Genomic DNA, 21,925 nt, shown 5'->3' on the forward strand with positions numbered 1-21,925 from the left:
TTTTTAGATTTTATTGATTTATTTGACAGACAGAGATCACAAGTAGGCAGAGAGGCAGGCGGGGGGGTGGGGGGAGCAGGTTCCCTGCTGAGCAGAGAGCCTGACGTAGGGCTCAATCCCAGGACCCTGAGACCATGACCCGAGCCAAAGGCAGAGGCTTTAAACCACTGAGCCACCCAGGCGCCCCTACGTTGCCTTCTCTTGTTGATGGTTGATGGTTTTCTTTGCTGGGCAGAAGCTTTTTGGTTTGATGGAGTCCCATTTGTTTGTTTTTGCTTTTGTTTCCCTTGCCTTTGGAGTCATACCCACAAAGATGTCACTAAAGCACATGTCAAGGAGTTTACTGCCTTGGTTTTCTCCTAGGAATTTTATGGTTTCAGGTCTTACATTCATGTCTTGATTCATTTTGAGTTAATTTTTGTGTGTGGTGTAAGACAGCGTTCCAGTTTCGCTCTTTTGCATGCGGCTCTCCAGTTTTCCCAGCACCAGTTGTTGAAGAAACTGTCTTTTTTCCATTCTATGTTCTTGGTTCCTTTGTCATCATAGATGGATTGTTCATGTATGTGTGGGTCTTTTCTAGGCTCTCAATCTGTTCCATTCATGTGTATGTCTGTGTTAGTAGCAGTAACATACTCTTTGACTATAGCTTTGTGATGTAGTTTGAAATCAGGGAGGGTGATACCTTTCCTTTTTCTCCTTAAGATGGCTCTGGTGGTTTGGGGATCTTTTGTGATTCCGTACAAATTTTAGAATGATTTCTTCTACTCTGTGAAATATGCCATTGGAATTTGGGTAAGTATTGCACTGAATCCGTAGATGACTTTGGGTAGTGTGGACATTTTAACAGTATTAATTCTTCTCATCCACGAGCAAAAGTATCTTTCCCTTTATTTGTGTGTTCACAAACAGAAGAGGATCCTTCCTATTCGCTTTGGTAGAAGGGGATCCTTTCTGTTTGCTTTGGTGTGCACTTTGAGTACCTCCTACAGTCCTTTGAGGTTAGTGTCTGGGCAAAGAAAACACTCCCCCAGGGTAAATCCCCTGTACACCCACCGTGAGACCAGCTGGTCCTCATTCTGCCGAGATGCCCTGATAGCCCCCTTCCAGCTCTTCGTTTTGCTGCTGACCTTCGCTCCCACCTTTTCCAGGTGGGTCCACACAGACCAAAGGATCCGTCCTAACTCATCCCGGTGCTGTCTTTGTTCCACACCTAGTCCTATTACCCGGAACGGATGGTTGGGTCTTTGTGAGATGAAGGAACGGACCAGAGGGACACAGATAAAATGGGCGATGCCTTGTTTCCTGATTGACTCATTGGCATGCGCTCCAAAATGCATAAGGGAAGTAACAAATTGTGCTATCTGGTTTTCCTATTGAAGTTTATTTTTTCTAATTTATTTTACATTTGAAATTGGTTTCAAAAGGCTTTTTGGTGGAACAGGGCTCCCTCCATGCTGTTTACACAGGCTTTCCTCATGTACATTTTATGTCCAATGACTCCGTAATCCGGTTTCCTTAAGCCGTGTGAGGGACAGTCTTGCCTTCTTCAGTTTCCAGCTGGGCCTAAACTTAAATAGGCTGCCCTCACAAAGGAACTGACAAAAACAGTGAAGCTCGATTTAGGAATACCCGTGCTTAGCAGAGTAACAAGAAAGGGACTCTTGTTATTTCTTAGCAACTTGTTATTTTTAAAAATCAAGACTATGTCTCTTTGCTGCCCCAACTCGTGTACAAATCTGGCACTGGATAAAATAAAACCCCCCTCCATGAGGCCCCAAGGTGGCTCAGTGGATTAAGCCTGTGCCTTGGGCTCAGGTCTTGATCACAGGTTCCTGGGACTGAGCCCCTTGTCGGGCTTCCTGCTCATGGGGCTGTCTGCCTCTCGCTCCACCCCTCTCCACCACTGCTCTTGTGTGTGTGTGTGTGTGTGTGTGTGTGTGTGTGTGTGTAGGTCTCTCTTAAAAACAATAAATAAAATCTTCAAAATAAAATAAATTCTCCCAGTTCGTGCCCATTAGAAACCTAAACTATCTAAAATTGTCCCTGTAGTTTGAAAGAGTTTAGGTGTCGTTCATAAATGCTGAGGGTTTTCAGCTGCCTTACCCAATAAAAAGTAGCTGATGAAGCCACCTTAGTCTTCCTTCTTCAGGAACAGAGAAAAACAGCTTGGAAAGATCCGGTCTTTTTTTTTTTTTTTAAGGAGGCTGCCTGGGTTGGAGAAGTCATGCAAGGAATCCTGTGTCAGAGCACAAGCATCCCCCCTTATTTCTACTCCACAGTGCCCTTCATCACACGTGCCTGTGTTAGATGGTGCTCTAGATCTGAGAAGTCTCTCATGCCAGGAAGCCAGGGGGTGGTGGGTTTTCCAGAAGAGGGATGCCAGAGTCCACGTACCCTGAGTCTCAAAGGATACCTTTCTGCTTGGGCAAAGAGCTGACTGAATGAAAGAAACTGATTCAACACACTTAAATTAGACATGAAGCACATTTATTAGCCGCAACCCTCAGTTTTCCTGAAGACAGGAACTGACCACTGTTCCATATCTTCCTCCATGAAAGCAACAGCTCTGCACGCAGAACTAACCACATACCAGCAAGTATCTTATCCTCGTGTCATGATTTGGAGAACAAGCGACAGAAAAGATGAGGATAGCTTGTTAAGAAAACATTTTCCCCAGGCACCTTGATTTGTTCTGTTTTCTCTCTAAGAGCTCAAGCAAACGGCTACCTCATAGGTTGATCCTCTTTCCTTTCACCAGCCGCACTTTAAATCGAAACAGATCCTGGAAATAAAACCAAACACAGTCAGTTGATGGAACACAGGGATCTGTTCAGCATGAGATGAAGTAGATTTCTAGCATCTACCAACAGTTAAATGGAAAAACTGCACAGTACTCCCATCAACTGGTAAAACAACCATATTCTAAGACTCCAAATAATGTACTTGCCCACATCTAGAATAGTGTTGACCAAACTAAGAGAGCAAGTCCCCAGAAGGTCAGCCTGAGTTATCTGGCGCTGCTGTTGACCACAGGTGTCTTCAACCGGCTGAGCACAGTGTTTGGTCACAACAGTCCACACTGCCCCTTGTTCTGTGTTCCTTTAGACACTGCCCCATTTACAGTGATCTGCTCCTAAGTGCAAACGATGTCAGGAGTTATGGCTTGATTTGGGTTTTTTTTTTTCCTTTGTTCTTAATAAAACAATTCAGACTTTTTTGTTTCTTGTTTATTTTTGAGCCAACAGCTAGGTCAGGTGGAAAAAATGCTTCTGGAATTGGACCTGACTCCAAAATGTAGCTCTGTCACTTACATCACTCAGGCCAACCTCGTGGACTTTTCACTTTCTCCCTAAGAGCGAGGAGTGAGGAGTTCCTGGGTGGCTCAGTCAGTTAAGTGTCCGACTCAGGTCATGATCTCAGGGTGCTGGGTTCGAGCCCTGTCTCAGGCTCCTCACTCAGTGAGGAGTTTGCTGGAGATTCCCTCCCCTTCCCTCCTCTCCCCCCACCGATTGTGTGCACTCTCTCTCTCTCTCTCAAATAAATAAAGAGATCTTGAAAAAAGAAAAGTGAGAATGACTGACGCACTGGGATTTAGTGAGGAAAGTAAGACTAGAGATCTGAAAGAGCTCTCATAACTCACAAAGAACTATGTAGCAGAAATTAATATCATTATTCTAAGTAAAGCTGAGGAACTATATCCGCAAGACTAACACTTTCAAATAAATACAGGCGAGGCACTAGGGTGGCTCAGTCCGTTAAGCATCGGTCTTTGGCTCAGGTCATGATCTCAAGGTTCTGGGATCCAGCCCCTCATTAAGCTCCCCACTCAGCAGGGATTCTGTTTCTCCCTCTCCCTTTGCCCGCCGCCCTTCCTGCTCTCTGTCTCTCTGTCTCTCTCTCAAGTAAATGAAATAAATAGGGAAGGCAATCACTTACCACAACCTGACAAACCACAAACATAATATATGCATTTTTTTTCTGCTTTAAAATTCAGAGTGTTGCACGGAATCCCCACTTGACAAAATATGATGCATTTTAAGCACTGGACCAAGGGAGAAGGACAAGATGGTCTACCATCTACAGTGTGAAATGAGAGCCTTTGCAGATATGGGATAGAGTCATAGATGCTATAAAGGGAGAAGGGGCAAGGGAGAAGTCAGATTCTTAAGCTGGGAAGGCGTTTCAGAAGATGACTCCTACTGGCACAGTAGCTTAGCGCTGCTCTATGGTACTCTTCAGAGTCCTGGAAGGCCCAGAGTTATCATGACACTCGGTCTCCTTGGGGGTCTCCCCCATAGGAAATGCATGCATTTATGATTAATGCAAATTAAATCATAGGATCAGCTTCTTGGTTCAGCGGCTAAAATGGACTTCATTTACAAAGTAAATATGTTTATTTTTGCTTTGACTACAGATTGTCTGGTGACCACCATCAGCTTTGAGTGTTCTAGTTACAAGGAATTTACAAGCGATGTGTATTAAGTAGAAAGGTACGAAATAATGTCTCTATCCCCACTGATAAGCATCAGTGGTTTCTGAAGTCTGCTCCATGAAACTCCAGATGCCAACTGACCCAAACAAAACCTGCTTAGGTATGGCTTTCGGGAGTCTCCTTGGATTCGCAGATATGTAAATAAATGCTCTATAAATAAAGGAAGCCTATGGTTGAGGGCTCAAGCCTCTAACTTTCCTCCTGTGCGTTCAGAAGGTAGCCTTGTCCTTCACTTGCTCTCCTCCAGATCTGTTTTCTGTTTCCACCTGTCCATCCTGGAACAGAATAGCCTGCCTACCACAGCGTGGCCAAAGACATCAAAAAGCACGGGGTGCTCAGATGCCCCCGCTGGGGAAGCGCGTACAAGCTGAAATTCACTGTCATTCTTAGTGGGTCTCAGCGGTGCTTCTGCAAGGCGCTCTAAACAAAGCACGTTATCCTTCTAAATTACAACAGGTATGACAGTTGTTAAGCATCTGAAGAAAACAAGACAAAAAAGTCTTAACCTAGCATCTCAGAAAAACATACCTGCAGCCTGGCGTCATCTGGAATTCTGTATAATTTTTTTCCTATCCGTGAAAAATCCCTCTCAGTGAGTTCTTGACTGGTGCCTTTCACATCAATGTAGTGGCAGTCCCCACTGGCGAAATGGCAGGAAATTGCCTGTGCAGAGTGACAGGGTTAATACTGGGAAAAAACCCATTCCATTAACACCAGACCGAACAGGGAGACTTCTTTTAGGAAGTCAGCTATTTCACTCAGCGTTTGATTTCTAGAATGTTCCATGCTGTCCTGTATTAGTCTCTTCAGGGTTCAGTATCTCTTTTTCCCCAGGTACAGTTTAAGTCTGACTGAGAAATACAAGAGGTTTTTAGCTCCCTGCGATACTTGTTTTTAAAGGGGGCAGGGAACATAATGACATGAGTAAGAGGACTTTAACTTTTCAACCTGTGATTTTTCTGGTGTGTGGATGTCCTCAAGTCCTAAACAGGAATGTGTTCCAGGGTTCTTCATCATTTTCTTAGTCAGGGAAGTTAGTTACTCAGTTGAGTGTGTGGTGGGTTGTCATTTCAATGGCTACGGATCATGAAAACAAACAAACAACAACCCACAAAAATACCTGGCAAAGGACAATAATATACACACTACCCCCTTTGAAATAAAATGGACACTTTGAGTCCAATAGCATTCACATACCATCCCCATCTTGTTTCTGTCTGAAGGTAAGATGGAGGTTACTTAGTTCTCCTCGTTCTTGAAAAACTGACAAGCTAATCGAAACTTAAAACTCACTTTCCTAGTTTCAAGTTAGTTCTCTTGAGGTGACTGCCTACTGAAGGGACAGCCTGCTTTGCCCAGAACATCGAATTTCTATGCCGTGGAGTCACAAACTCCATTTCCCACAGTAGCCCCCCTACCATGCCAAGGAGGAGTGACACCTGAGGCCAAAGAGGAAAAGGGCACACCCATATACATGTGTTTTTGTATTTTTTTTTAAGGGTTCATAGTTGGTTAAGTGTCTGCCTTCAGCTCGGGTCGTGATCCCAGGGTCCTGGGATTGAGCCCCATATCGGGCTCCCTGCTCAGGGGGGAGCCTGCTTCTCCCTCTCCAGCTCCCCCCTTGCTTGTGTTCCCTCTCTTGCTATCTCTCTCTGCCATAAATAAATAAAATCTTATTTTAAGAAAGGCCCACATTAGTGAAACTCAGGAACACTCATATTATTTATGTCCCTGTGGTTATAACCCCTGCTTGCACACTTCTGAGGGCGATGCTGGTGGAGAGTCCGATCTAGTCTTTATTTACAACCCTGGCATTGTGCCCATCATGGATATTTTTTCTTTTCTTTTCTTTTTTTTTTTATTGTTATGTTAGTCACCATAGAGTACATCATTAGTATTTGATGTAGTGTTTCATGATTCATTGTTTGCGTATAACACCCAGTGCTCCAGGCAATCTGTGCCCTCCTTAATATCCCTCACCAGGCTCACCCAATCCCCCCATCCCACCCCCTGCCCTTCTAAAACCCTCAGTTTGTTTCCTGGAGCCCCTCGTCTCTCATGGTTCATCTCCTTCTCTGATTTCTCTCCCTTCATTTTTCCCCTCCTTCTCCTAATATCTCCATGCTATTTCTTATGTTCCATAAATAAGTGAAACCATATGATAATTGACTTTCTCTGTTTGACTTATTTCACTCAGCATAATCTCCTCCAGTCCCATCCATGTTGATGCAAATGGTGGGTATTCATCCTTTCTGATGGCTGAGTAATATTCCATTGTGTATATGGACCCCATCTTCTTTATCTATTCATCCGTTGAAGGCCATCTTGGCCCTTTCCACATTTTGGCAATTGTGGACATTGCTGCTATGAACATTGGGGTGCATGTGGCCCTTCTTTTCACAACATCTGTATCTTTGGGGTAAATACCCAGTGGTGCAATTGCTGAGTCATAGGGGAGCTCTATTTTTAATTTTTTGAGGAACCTCCACACTGTTTTCCAAAGTGGTTGCACCCATTTGCATTCCCACCAACAGTGTAAGCGTGTTCCCCTTTCTGCACAACTCCTCCAACCTTTGTTGCTTCTTGCCTTGTCGATTTTTGCCATTCTAACTGGTGTAAGGTTCTGGAGGATTCAGAGATACCACCTTATGTCGTGGATATTTTTTCCATTAATTTTGATTTTCTAAATACTGCCCTAAAATTTCATTTAACTTGAATGCTGAGGGTTTTTTTTTTTTTTGCACCTTTCCCCCAGCCTCATTAAATTTTGATCCAGAAGAGTGTCTTCATGCCTCACCTTCATCATGGCCCTGTCAACCTGATAGAAATATGAATGAATAAAAGATGAAACCTGGAAACTAACCCTTGACCTCAGGGAGACAGCGGTAGTTAGTGTGAAAAACTGGAAGGTTTCACTCAGCCCCCACAAACCCCCCCCAATATAGTATGGAGAGCCATGTTATATGGGGAAATGGAAGTCCACAGTACTGTCAGATCTGTCGAATTTTTGAGAAGCGAGAAATCTGGGACTATGAGAAATTCTGTCCGTTTTAAATCATTAGGTGTTTAAAACATTCTGAAGCTAAAAACAAATTCTGGGACTCAGGGATGAACAATATGGCTGCCTGCAAAATCTGAGGTCTGGGCAGCCAATTCAGAATATTTGCTTAGAATTGATAATGGTTTTCCAAATAACAAAGATTTATAAACTTTCCCCTTTTGTGTTACTATGAGCTATATACATTCCAGATTTTATGATTTTTATATGTCACCCATTGTTTCTGGCTCCCAAGTACGTCCTTCCTCTGAAGCAATTCTATGAATGTTCATAATTCATTATCAGCACGATTAGGATCCTGAGCTCACCTGGCTTCTTACTGATATGAGCAAAAAAGCATGAGGTAGCACATAGATTTCCTGGTAAGTAGACCAGACTAAATGCCAGTTTAGTTCAATGTCAGAAATCTCATAAAGTTTCACATATCTTGACATTTTTGTTTCTAATGTATTCCTCCTTGGAAAGTACAGTGATGTGAATGCATACCTTCCGGTATCCTTGAGTTCTGTTCCAACCAGATCCATGGATGAGCAAAGGATGAAAGAAAACAGTGTCTCCCTTCTCCATCACAAGATGCACTCGGGGGCAGTTTTCATCATAGTCCTGAATCCCGTAGAACATCATGTTAACTCCTCCCTAGAACACGTAAGAGAACCAAGACTCTATTTGAGGAACCCAATGATTAAGAATTTTATCAATGACTCATTAAGAAAAGCAAAGGTTTCCTAAGTTCTGTCAAGAGAAAGACATAAAAAGATTCTTAAAAGCAACTGTAAATACACAAAAACTTCTCAGACATCTGGTTGTAAAAATCATGGGTTGGGGGGACCAAATGAAGAATCTGAAATTTCCACTTATCCTTCATTACTGAATTATAAATGAAGATCTAGACCAACTTTGCATTTTGCACTTAACGTGGGAGATCCCCTTTCCAGCATGAATCTGTAATCACACTTTCCCAACATGATATTCTTCTCCCCCGTAACTTTGCCTAAATCATTCTTCCAATTCAGGAGTACCTCTGGGAAGCAAACTGTTTTCTTAAGCTAGAAGAGAGAAAATGTTCAAGTTTCCTGAGCTCAGAAAGCACTCATGTCACAACCAGAGTAAAGCAAGAACAGTAAATTACAACACTGTGCTTTTTTAGAACTACTTCCAATGTCAGTCATTGTTTTAAGTAATGGTTATGGGGAGAGCACAGTATCCCAGTCCCCTTCATAAGACTGTCCCACATTCTTCTGGGGGAAGGATTCGTTCCTGCTGGACTGTGTTGGGCTCTTTCATCCAGTGTACTTCTCTCCTGGCTAGGTGGATATGTAACCTATGCTCCCACTGTCATCACTTCGTATCTGAACAGAGGATCGATCAAAGGCATTGGTCATGGTCCAGTTCAACCAGCTCCACCAGGTGCCCCATCCTGACTTCCCTCTGTCACACTCCCACTTTCCTGCTTAACAGAGCCAGCCAGCCTATCCATGGACTCAGGGTGTGCCTATGACCCTCCAAGACACTCTCTTTGGCTTAAATCAGCCACAGCCCAGTCTGTTGCCTGCAACAAACTTTCCCTAAACCTCAGCTCAGTTTTCCCATTCACCTCAACAGTTTATGAATCTCACCATTTCAGATTTTATATCAGAATCCAGACTCAAAAGATTTTCACTTGGCACTAGTCCTCAGTGTAAGAATTCTAACTAATTGAGACAGAAGTCCTGAAAGCCAGATTCTTTACTTCCTACAAAAAACCCACATGCATTCTTCCCACCTGAACAACACGTGCTCTTCTGGGGTTTTCAGACTTTATTGTCTGAGGCCTACAACACTCATCGTCTCCTCTCTGGTTTCTCTGCCTCTGGACTCCTCACCTCCAGTACCTCCTCCTCTAGAGCTCCAGATTATCATTCTTGAAGAGCTGATTTGATCTCACCGTTCGTGGGCTCAAAACCATTCAATAGTTCAATCAATAGACCATGCAACAGGCAGGCAATGGAATACTACTCATCCTTCCCCAGAGCCTTCGATGATCTCTCTAGCAGGAAGGAGATGATTCCTCCCTCGTCTTTATCCTGAGACCTAGCGGTCAGTGGGTTAGAATTACTTGGCAGCTGATACATGAATCTGGTCTTGTGGGTGTTTATGTCTGACCTCTGCAATGAAGCTGGATGATTTTAGATCCTATACACTGCCTACCAGAGTTCCCCACACTGGTCAGCTTTCCAAAATGTGTTGAAAGAAAAATGATTATTCCACATGACATCTTTGAATTTTCCCTGATCCTGGTTGCAAAACATAAAACAATGTTTTGCTAAGAAAGGAAATGCCATCTCATTGTTAAAGTTCTGTGTGGAATCTGATCTAAAATTAAAACATTAGGGCGCCTGGGGCGCTCAGGGGTTTAAGCCTCTGCCTTCGGCTCAGGTCATGGTCTCAGGGCCCTGGGATCAAGCCCTGCATTGGGCTCTGTGCTCAGTGGGGAGCCTGCTTGCCCCTCTCTCTCTGCTTGCGTCTCTGCCTACTTGTGACCTCTCTCTCTCTATCAAATAAATAAATAAAATCGTTTAAAATAAATAAATGAATAAAAATAAAATCAAAACAATCAATATTCCGGTTAAGATTTCTCTTCTAGGGGCACCTCGGTGGCTCAGGGAGTCGGGTGTCAGACTCTGGATTTTGGGATCAGGTTATGATCTCAGGGTCACAAAATCAAGCTGCATGTTGAGCTCGTGCTCACCAGAGTCTACATGTCCGTGTTCCTCCCCCGCTGCCTCTCTCGGCCCACGCCACCTCTCACAAGTATCACGAGCAAGTATCATGAGCTGTCTCCCTTTATCCCTGCCTCTCTCTGTGTTTGACTCAAATAAATAAATAAATAAAATCCTAAAAAGGAAAGGGAGGGAGGAAGGAAGGGAGGGAAGGAAGGAAGATAGAAGGAAGGAAGGAAAGAAGGAAGGAAGGAAAAAGAAAAGGAAAGAAAGAAGGGATTTATACCTCCCACTTGGGATAAGCGTGTGGCTTCAGGTCGCCTTTGTGAGTGCCTGGGAGCACACACAGGCAGCCATTGTTCCGGTCGATGTGCTCCATGGCTGTCCAAGCAGCAACTATGTTATTGCTGGGTCTGATGGGGAAATACTGCAGATCCTGATGCAAGGGGTGGCGGGACGTCTTCTTGCCTGAAACAGAACCTGCTGTTGAAGCACACTTGCACCTCAGAATTCATCTCCTCTGCCTGAAAACCAGATCAATGACTATCCCTCCAAAACACAAAGAAGCGAAACCACACTACAGACAATCAGCCCGGAGAGAGAAGCACCAAATTGGAATATCAAATCGACAGGGTGACTCCAGATCCCACGCTTTTGTTCTGGGTTTCTCACAGCCGGGGATTCACACCATTCTCTAGCAACTCATAACAGTTACGATCTCTGTTGTGCTTTAATCCTTTGTACCTCTGGTTTGGGCACAGAGTGTAGTACTCAAAGAAAAGTTTGGTCAACTGAAGAGAGTAACCAAATTTGAAGTTCCCTGTTAGCCCTCTAAGCGGCTGATACGAACACTACCCAGGAAATAAATTAATAAAAGGCTTCCAAGAAGTTCTTTGCAGAACTAAGAGCACTTGTCACCGTGTAGAATCAGAGATCACAGAACCACATTTTCGTGGTTCCCTGTTTTGCACTCTGAACTTGGTACTGTCCCCCTATGCCCAACCACGAGGTCTCTAAGCAAGACATCCAGGGTAGGAGAGATTTCGTGGTGCTACACTACAGGCTAGTCACATAAAGCTCTCCTGGCCTCTTTTTCTCCAGGAAAATGTGGAAAACAATAAAGAATTCTGAAGGACCAATTTATTACTGCTAGTAGAGTAGAATTTCTCAGCATGGACCAAGAGCTGAGGTTGGCTTTAAAAATGTAGATTCTTGGGGGTGCCTGGGTAGCTCAGTCAGTTAAGCATCTCTTGATTTCAGCTCAGGTCTTGATCTCAGGGTTATAAGTTCAAGTCCTGTGTTGGGCTCCACGCTGGGCATGTAGCCTACTTAAAAACAATTTTTTTGGTGCAGATTCCTGGGTTTTAGCTTCCAAATCAGTTTCCCTGGGAGTGAGATCTTAGGAGCTACATTTTAGCAAGCACAAGACATTTTAAGTCAAGTGATGTATGTGATTTATACAAAAACTTTAATTTTGATAATAATAATATCTTCAATCAGGAAAACGGAATTCACACCATCATTGGTGAGAATAGTTAACAAAGCTTAGGGATGATCATTATAATAATAGGAGCCTATGGTATATGAGCAGTCATGTTTCTAAAACCAAACTTTTGAGCAGCAAGCCAGTCAGTCATCCGGAAATCCAACAATAACCCTAATTATTGTTAACATCGGAAATCGCTCTTCTACCTCACTATTGTTTTTAAGACAAATAAAAGGACATATATATTTAGTTATCCAAATTTAGCAGTTACACACACAGCTAGAGTTAGAACACCTTAAACTCTCTTTGCCTTTCTTTTTTTTTTTTTTTTTTTTTTTGGAGTGGGGGGCTTCTCCATAACAAATAAGAGCCCTTTACCAGAATCTGGAGGTTTGTTTATCAGCATTGTATTCAGGGCCACAATATCAGGTCCAGTGAAGCACTCCACATATTTCAGAATCTAAGGTAAAAGAAGAAAAAAAGTTTGACAAGAAATCCAATGCACAAAAGTGGCACAAAGTACAATTATCAGTACAAGAGGGAAGATGCCATCATTCAACATTTGGTAGGAGCACCTGGGTCGCTCAGTCAGTGAAGCTTCCAACTCTTGATTTCTGCTCAGGTCATGATCACATAGTCACAGGATCAAGCTCTGCACTGGGCCCTTTGTTCAGTGGGGAGTTGACTAGAGATTCTCTCCCTCTGCCCCTCCCCTCCAAACAAACAAATATATATATATATATATATATATATATATATATATATTTAAAAACCACTTAGTACTTCGCAACATTGCAAACAAAGCTTGAAAGCAGGAAAAAGTTGTAACAGCAAGTCTGCAACACTCTGAATTAAAGAGGCTTTTCCAAGCCGGTTGGAACCCTAACCACTTTTTCTACAAGAGAGGCATGTGGGGGCGCCTGGGTGGCTCAGTGGGTTAAAGCCTCTGCCTTCGGTTCAGGACATGATCCCAGGATCCTGGGATCGAGCCTGCATCGGGCTTTCTGCTCAGCGGGAACCCTGCTTCTCTTACTCTCTCTGCCTGCCTCTCTGCCTACTTGTGATCTCTGTCTGTCAAACAAATAAATAAATAAATAAATAAAAATCTAAAAAAAAAAAAAAAAACAAGAGAGAGAGGCATGTGTTTCTCTGAGATATCAACTGGGAAGGGCAGAGATAAACCTTCTTTCAACTGGAGCTGTCCATAGTTGCCCAGCGAGCAGGCAGCTTCCTCTTCCTCCCCCACCAGGACTCTTCATAAGGAGGGACCATGAGGGGCGCCTGGCTGGCTCAGTAGGTAGAGCATGCAACTCTTGAGCTGGGGTTGTGTGTTCAAGCCCCACGCTGAGCCTAGAGCCTGCTTAAGAAAAAAAGAAGGGACCGTGAGAGGCCCCAACATGGGCAACGGCCATGCATAGCCCAGAGGAAAAGAGAAGGGCAACTGGGGTGCTACCTCTTTACATCTAACCCACCGACGGAGGGGTACATGCAGCAAGGACTCGGCAGCGTGTGCCGACTACCTGCAGGGGGCTTTATGCATCAGCCCGCCTAAACCACACAGCGATCCCTGAAAAGTAACGCCCCCATGGATGAATAATCCTTTAGAGTGAACACCCCACACAAATAAGCCCAAAGCTAATAAACTGCCCAAGTGTGCGGAGCCAATTCAATGAAAAAGATAGTACTGAATCTCCAATTCTGACTCCAAAAAATGAAGCATATTCTACTGCTTTCTCATTGTTTGATCCTGTGTAGAAGGAATATTGGCAACTTGAAATGAAACCAAAATCCTAGAAGTCAGGCCTCCTATTTATTTGTTTATAAAGCGTGTCAACTTTTGCAATTTCCATAGGCAGTATTTTCTTTCTTTCTTTTTTAAATAATCCCTAATCCCACCATGGGGCTCAAACTCAGGACCTTGAGATCAAGGGTCTCATGGTCCCACAATTAAGCCAGCCAGGTGCCTCTGACCAGTATTTTCTAAACTTCAGTGACACTCAAGAGCCATTTTACCATTTCTATCACACTTTACGGAGGTGCCCAATATAGTTAGCCAATAATTTTTCCAAATTAACTTACATCTTATCCCGATTAATAATATTCCTGAGGTCATAGGTAGGATGTGTTGGGTTTTTTTCCCAATACACATTCAAATAAATACCGAACTACTAAAAGCATGACCCACCTCCTAAAAATCATTGCATGAACCAGCAAGTGCAGGGTTCTGATTTTAGAGGGGTGGGAAACCCGGATGTCCCGGTCGTGCTTACTCTACCCTGTGCCGCCTCTAACTTTAAGATTTTCCTCCTTGATGGATGCACACAACTTCCATTTCCATAGCAGGACTTGAGGTTGGGAAGTCATATCCCCTCCTGTCCCCCACCCAAGGGGCTGGACATCAGAGCTGGCTTACCTGTACACAGTCTTTTTTATGAGGCAAATTTTCTTTATTTTTTAAAATTATTTTAAATGTGGTTTCTTTTTAAGATTTTATTTATTTGTCAGAGAGAGCAAGAAAGAAAGCAGTAGTTAGAGGGAGAAGAGGGCTCCCTACTGAGCAAGGAGCCTGATGTAGGACTCCATCCCAGGACCAGGGATCCTGACCTGAGCCCAAGGCAGGTGCTTAACCAACTAAGCCACCCAGGTGTCCCATTTTTAAAAGAATTTTTTTTAAGTTATAATTAACCTCCACAACCAGCCTGGGGTTCGAACTCACAACCCAGCGATCAAGAGCCACATGCTTGGGCCACTTGCGTGGCTCCGTCGGCTAAGCAACTGAGTCTTGGTTTCAGCTCAGGCCATGATTCCAGGGTCCAGAGATCCAGCCCTATGTCAGGTTCTGTGCTCAGCAGGGAGTCTGCTTGAGATTTTCTCTCTCCCTCTCCCTCTGACCCTCCCCCTCCTCTCTCTCTAAAATCAACGCATAAATCTTAAAGAAAAAAAAGTAGTCTGCTCTACCAATGGAGCCAGCCAGGTGCCCCCATGGGCAAATTCTCTAACAGCACTTGGGGTTATAATTTCTAACATCTACTATTTGCAATGTGTCCTTTAAAACCATTCTAAATAAACTGTTCATAAACTGTGATACATTTATGCAATGTGGTGTTAGGCAATAATTAAAAGTATGATATAGATTAATGTATATGTGATATATAAAGATGTGTAAGATCTACTGTAAGTATAGAAACTACACTTGCAAAGTGGACAACCAGTATGTTCCCACGTGACACAAAAGGTGGGGGTTCACAGATGCACCTGCATAGCCATGAAAGACTTCTAGTTGAATACACCAGAAAGCTCGGCGGTGAGTGGAGCTGGAGGGTGGGAGACTTTCCTTTTCATCTTGTGCCCTTCTGTACTATGTGGATGTCTTCATAAATCTGAACTACTCTTAAAGAATATGGATTTTTTAAAAAATGAGTTTAAACCTGAACACAAACTTAAACCTCTACTGACCAGTTCATGAGACAAAAAGAAACAATAAATGGATGTCCAGTGAATAGGATGTGCAATGTCCCTCCTGTCGATACGCCCACATCCACAGTGAGAGAGGCTCTGTCTCTAGGGCAGAATTCCTGCCCTTCGCAACCAAGAATAATGACCAGACTCCAGAAGAGGGTTCTCCATCTGCCCACTACTGACATTTGGAGCTGGATAAGTCATCATTTGGGGGAGGGGACTATTCTGCACACTGTAGAATCCCTGGCCTCCATTAGCAGCTCACCCACCCACCATGCCCACCGCTACCCCAAGAGAAGCACAGGCTCCCCACCATGTGCCAAGCCAACACGGCTCCAGGCGCCGCCAAATGTCCGCCCCCATTTGAGAACCCCTGCTCACCAGCCACAAAACAGAGGGGCCAGATAAAGTGAAGCAATTCTAGAGGCAAGCTTGCAGGTGCGTTATTCACTTGCAAAGAAAACGCAGGAAAGTTCTCGAACCTCAGGGAGAGTGCAGTATCTGAAGAGTTTCTCATCTTCTTGGAAATCTTGGATCTTTGAAACCGTCTTTTCACTTGGAGTAAATTCTGATTTTGGAATGGTTACATCTCTCATTATCTTCACTCCCTCTGGTTTCACCTCCCCTTTGCAGATCCTTTCAAACTCCTTCCTAGAAAATTAAATTGGCAGATGATGTCATTACTGCAGGCTCCAGGCACCTGTCTGGCCAGTCCTGTACAAAGAGTCTCCGAGATTGAGCAGGGTGGTGTCTCTGCACCAGACTGACCTCCCGGTCAGGCTGAGTAGTTCTGAGGACGGAGAGGAGAAAATGACCAGCGCAGCAGCCCCTGTCTCCTCACTGAGAGGCCGGAGCTCACTGCGGGGACTCACCTATTCCTTCGCCTAACAGAACAGTGAGGAACCGTCTGTGATGTGGTGTACCTGAGTAATAATGGCAAATAACTTCTCTCACACTAACCATGGGCCAGGCCCCGTTCAAAGGCATCTGTGTGTCCTTCACCTTATCCAGTCCTCACAACGACACTAGGGCCTAGATACGATTTTCATCCCCATTTTACAGGTGTGAAAACAGAGGAGTAGAAAGTGCGTTGCTCCAGGACACACAACAGGAAGTAGTCTGGCTAACATGAAAGCCAGCCAGTCTGGCTCCAGAGCTCACGTCCCTAACCGCTTCCCAATGAGCCAATCACCGAAAACTGTCTGAACACACACGCTCATCTTACTCCCATTCCCACTGCAAACCCAACCTATTTTTGTAAAACAACGAAGGGTTACTGTACCGAAAGCGTTCAATATCAGCATCAGACACCAAATTTTTAATGACAAGAAACCCATTTTCTTCATAGAACTTTCTCTGTTCTAGGCTCAGAACATTATTATCCCGAGTATACCTAAAGGAGAAAAAGGAATTACAAATAAGTGTCACTGAAAAATCATCACCCAACAACATGTATCAAGAGCCTGAGAAATGTTCATATTCTTCCACCCAGCATTTCTACTTTTATTTACTCTAAGAAAATAAGCTGAATTTTCTTTTTTAAACAAGTCTAGAGGGGAGGGTTTATCTATTTTTTTTTTTTAAAGTAATCTCTATACCCAATGTGGGGCTCGAACTCACAAAGCAGAGATCAAGAGTCACATGCTCTTCCCACTGAGCCAGCCAGGCCCCTAATCTGAACATTTCTTAAAAGGTTTAAGTCTAAATTGTTAACTACTACTGTTACCAAAAAATAGAAGAATAATGAATTATAAGCACTCAATGGGATAGGACTCAGGCCTTAGAAATGAAGAGCTTGGGGTCCCTGGGTGGCTCAGTCAGTTAACATGGACTGGTTATTTCAGCTCACGTCGTGACCTCATAGGTCTGAGATCGAGCCCCCAAATGGTCTATGGGATCAGTGGGGAGGCTGCTTGAGATTCTCTCCCTCAGCCTCTCCCCCAACTTGCAATGCGTGCACTTTCTCTCTTAAATAAATAAATCTTTTAAGAAAATGAAGAACATATAATAGCATGTACAGTACTTACTATAATAACATATACTTAGATTTGTGTAAAACCAAGACACAGGGTACCTGGGTGGCTCAGTTGGTCGAGCCTCTGCCTTTGGCTCAGGTCACGATCCCAGGGTCTCGGGATCTAGTCCCACATCGGACTCCCCGCTTATCAGTGAATCTGCTTTTCCCTCTGCCCCTTCCCCCTGCTCCTGATCTCTCATGCATGCGGTCTCTCTCTCTCGCTCTCTCTCAAGTAAATAAATAAGATCTTTAAAAGGGTACTTGAAAAAAATGCAAATAATTTTAAAAAGCACAGCTTTTAAGTGATTGCTTTTATGTAATGGAATTGTGAATGATTTTTCTTAATTCCTTTTCTTCTCTTTCAAATTCGTTCGATAATGACTATGTATGGTTGTTCAGGTAGGAGACCAATTCAATAGATTTTATACTTTAAATTGTCTAGATCATATGCTCTCAGAAGAAATCAAAGTGACAAAATCCAAGGAAGTACATAGCATATGCACAAACTCAGATCGCCCAGTCCATTCTTCTAGATTGGAAATGGGGCTCTATGAGAATACTCCATGGAGATCGATGTCTTCCCTTACAAAGGTAATTTAAGATAAACCAAAGACACTAGCTAATATAGCAACAGGACCACAAGTCATAGGCTAACTTAAATGAGGTATAACATGTCTGAATTGGAACGAAATCAGATTATACACCTCTGATATTTTTCCTCTTTCTGCACTTTAAGATACACATAAAATTACAGTCGTCTTCAAATTTTTTCCTAGTTCTAGTTAGAACTTGTCCTGGCAACACATGATTTGTATAATGAATTTTTTTAAGAATTTAATTATTCTCTGTAGAGATTGGGAGAGAGAGAGAGAGGGCAGGGGCAGGGGCAGCAGCAGAAGGAGAGGCTGAAGCAGATTCCCTGCTGAGCACAGAGCCTGACCCATGACGGATCCCACAACCCATGAGATCATGACCTGAGCCAAAATCAAGAGTTGGATGCTTAACCCAGTAGCCACCCAGGTGCCCCTGTGTAATGAATTTTCACCAGACAACATGAGATGTATTTTATATCTTAATTACCACTAGGAAATGCTTTATACACATTGCATGGTTAATAATGACAATTCGATCTACTTACTGGAATTGTGGAGGATGGAAACTGTTAGGAGAAACAGCCCCTGAAGTGGAGTGAGCTACCTAGGTAGTGAATTAAGGCAAATAAAATGAAATTTAGGAGTCAACCTTTTCTAGAAACAGCAGTCTGCCCAGAATTAGCTCTCGTCAGGGAAGACTGGGTTACACACATAGTTGCGGACAGGCACGCACGGTTGCCTACATCATCTCATTTCACAGAGCCCAGAGCAGGGGCTGGAAATCCCAAGACCTTTATCACCATCCCTGCTGCCCAGAGCAGGAGAATGAGACTCCCAGGGCTCAGTAACTGGGTCCAAGATCATCCAGCAGAAAATGCCTCAGGCTAGACTCAACCCATACTCTTTACTTCATTGCTTCCACTAGATTCTTCCACATACTATTCCTTCCACTAAACTGCCGAACAAACGAAAATTCTAAGGTTCAAATTTAGCAGTAAGAAGAAATGTGCTCTTCCAAAGAGAAATTGAATTTAGTGGGAATCCATTCTGAAATACAAGAAACCGTTTGGCTTGTTACTTTAAAAAAAAAAAATTCTATTAAATAAACAGTGGCTAGGCTCTAGGGAAAGTGTGAGCCACATAGTTTAGTATAATTCTAACTATCTTAAAGAGCTAGAAATTCTTTCTCGTTTTCTATCCAGAGAACGACAGAAAATTTACTTAGCTTCTTCTCAATTTTTTTCATTGTTTCTTTAGCTTAAGAAGTGAAAGAATGTCATTACTCATAAACATATTATTTTTGTCATGTCTTTATGAAACTGGGGACAGTATAATCCTGTTTTCCTAGGCAAAGAGTTAATGACCTTTGTCAGCTACTAGCAAGATGTGGTGGCCAGAAGGCAATATTTCAGTCCACAATTCTCCTTACCATTGTGGGTTCTGGGGTGGTGACTGCTTTCCTCGGAGAGGTTTTTTAATGATGTGGAATGGTCCCATGTCCTTACTATATAATGTTAGTAAACATGAAAAAAATGGGTGCAAAAAGCTATCCATACAGGATGGCTGTAATTATGTAACTGCACAGAAAAGAAACATCAAAACATTGACTGATAATGATCCATGCGAGTGCGCTGCTGCCTGAGTGTCCGCCCTCCCCGGGTGCTCCAGGCAGCCCTGCGCTCCTGTTTAGAAGCGACTGGGACTGTGCTTCGCGTGCCTCGGGCTCTGGGCGGTCGGATCACGCGCGGCCAAGTGCAGAAAACGCCACACTAGCTGAGAGCAGGCCCTCAGGAAGAACTTCCATTCTCCCCGGGGCAAGGCAGGGGCCCTAGGAGGCCCTAGGAGGGCCCGGGAGGCTGGGGCTGCGCCACATCAGCCCGAGGCCGGCACTGTCACGCGGCCGCCCAGCGGGCAGGCCGGGCCCCCCGGCTGAGAGCTTGGGGCTACCCGCGCTGGGAACCCTCCTGCCTCCCCGCCCCCCACCCCGGGACAGCTGACACCAATGCCGGGACGCGGGCGCGGGGGAAGGGGAACAGTCCGCTGGGCGGCTGTGCCATGAGCCCTGGAGGCCACCACACTTGCAGCCCGAGCCCCGCGCAGCCCAAAGGATACGCCGACGCCGGCCGAGCGCTGGCCGAGGTGTCCCAGCACGATGCGCAGGCGGGTGCCTGCGTGGGACTGGTTCATGGCTCCCGCGAGGAGTTGAGACAGCGGGGCTCAGTCTTCACTGTGGAGGCGGGCGGGGCGACGAGCCGAAGGGGCCTGGACGAGCGCTCGGAACCCCGGGGATTCCGCCTTGTGCGGAGATACGGGGCCTCGAGGGTCCACGCACTGGGCCACGGTCCGGAGCGGACTTCTTGCCCGCGCGTCCAGCTCCTCCGCGATCACAGAGATTCTCCTGCACGAAGCAGGGAAACTGGTTTTGAAGGACTCAGCAACAGGGTAGGTCGCCCAATGAGAAGTGAGCCAAAACATGACCCACATTCCCAAACTCTCAGTCTAGTTTGTCCCACGTGTCTGTCTCTCTGCTGCTGAAGTAACAATTCAGATGTTCAGCCCTAGAAGTAACGTGCTGTTCAGAAAATACGTTTAATTTAGTGGGAATCCAGTGTGAAATATTAGAAACATGTAACGTGCTGTTCAAAAAATGCATTTAAATTGTTGGGAATCCAGTGTGAAATATTAGAAACATATTGGCTTTCTTTGAAAAAGAAAAAAAGGTACATGAAATAAATGACTCTGTGAAACGCGTCTGATCCACATAGTCTAGTATTATTTTAAATTTCCTTAAGAACTACAAGTTCTAGGGGCGCCTGGGTGGCTCAGTGGTTAAAGCCTCTGCCTTCAGCTCAGGGTCTTGATCCCACCGGCCTGGGATAGAGCCCTGCATCAGGCTCTCTGCTCCGCAGGGAGCCTGCTGCCTCCTCTCCCTATCTGCCTGCCTCTCTGCCTACTTGTGATCTCTGTCTGTCAAATAAATAAAATCTTAAAAAAAAAAAAAGATCTACAAGTTCTTTTTCGTTTTTTCTAAGTTTATTTGAATAATCTCTACACCCAACATGGTGGTCGAATTCATGACCCCAGCGTGAGGAGGTACACGTTCCCCCCAACCAGGCCAGCCAGACGCTCCTCCCTCCTTCCCTTCCTTTCTCTCCCTCCCCTTCCCTCCCTTCTTTCCTTCCTTTCCTCCAACTTCCCTCCCTTCCCTACCCCTTCTTCCTTCTTTCACTCATTTTTTCTCTTTTCTCTCTTTCTTTTCTTTTCTCTTCTTTCTTCCTTTCCTTCTCTTTCTCTGTTTCTTTTTCTTCTTTTTCCAACAGTTCAAATACTTCAGGGACAAGTATATAGGATTCCAGCCACCATCATCAAGGTCACAAACATCCACCACCTCTCAAAGTTCCCTCCAACACTCTTGCCCTCATTATTTTGTGTGTACGTGGTAAGGACACAACCGTAAGATCTACTCTCTTAGCAAATTTTCAGTAGATAATGCAGCGTTGCGAGCTACGGACACTATACTGTATACTGTAGAGCTCCAGAACCATTTACCTAGCATACCTGAAACTTGGTAGCCTTAAACCATCCCCTCTCCATGCCCCTCTCTCTTCACCCCTGGTAACCACCATTTTCTCTGCTTCTATGAGTTTGACTCTTAAATTCCTCCTTAAGTGGTAGCAGGTAGTATTAATCCTGTGACTGGCTTATTTTGCTTAGCATTATGCCCTCAAGCTCCATCCATGTTGTCATAATGTCATTTGTTGTCACAACTGGCAGGATCTCTTTCCTAATTAGGATTGAATCATATTCCATTGTGTGTGCCTACCGTATTTTCTTTATCCTTTCACTTGAGGGCAGACACTTAGGTTGTTGCCATATCTTGGCTCTTGTGAAAAGCGTTGCAGTGAACGTAGGAGTGCAGATATCTCTTTGAAATCTAATTTCAGTTCCTTTGGAACTGGAATCCAGTGGGAATCCTGGATCATATGATACTTCTATTTTTAATTTCCTGAGGACCTTCCATACTGTTGTCCGTAATGGCTATAAGAACTAGAAATTCTTTCTGAAATATCCTTCCCATCTAGTCTCTGCAGGTGACTGACACAGCATCTCACTGTTTCTTG

At 44.2% G+C, this 21,925-nt stretch overlaps 1 protein-coding gene across 1 annotated transcript; it reads right to left on the reverse strand.

Moving 5' to 3' along the window:
• Nucleotides 1–2,467: 2,467 nt before the first annotated feature.
• LOC308347263 (phytanoyl-CoA dioxygenase, peroxisomal-like) lies at nt 2,468–20,323 on the reverse strand. The gene is made up of 9 exons (XM_080810495.1): nt 19,917–20,323; nt 18,350–18,408; nt 16,477–16,587; nt 15,677–15,845; nt 12,114–12,195; nt 10,536–10,717; nt 8,037–8,186; nt 5,021–5,155; nt 2,468–2,782 (listed from the first exon to the last, which is right to left on the reverse strand). Exons 1-9 carry the CDS (start codon nt 19,989–19,991, stop codon nt 2,729–2,731), a joined length of 1,017 nt encoding a protein of 338 aa, XP_080666621.1. The 5' UTR covers nt 19,992–20,323; the 3' UTR covers nt 2,468–2,728.
• Between the last annotated feature and the right edge of the window lie 1,602 nt (nt 20,324–21,925).

The sequence above is a fragment of the Martes martes genome (assembly GCF_963455335.1).
Source record: "Martes martes genome assembly, chromosome: 8".
In the NCBI taxonomy this organism is placed as follows: domain Eukaryota; kingdom Metazoa; phylum Chordata; class Mammalia; order Carnivora; family Mustelidae; genus Martes; species Martes martes.

Coding starts and splice junctions, on each gene's coding strand:
- LOC308347263 (XM_080810495.1), bottom strand. CDS start 19,991: ATGAACCAGTCCCACGCAGGCACCCGCCTGCGCATCGTGCTGGGACAC. Junction 16,588..18,349: donor TTCCATCCTCCACAATTCCA/GTAAGTAGATCG, acceptor TTTCTCCTTTAG/GTATACTCGGGATAATAATG. Junction 8,187..10,535: donor ACGCTTATCCCAAGTGGGAG/GTATAAATCCCT, acceptor TACGTGTTCTAG/GGAGGAGTTAACATGATGTT.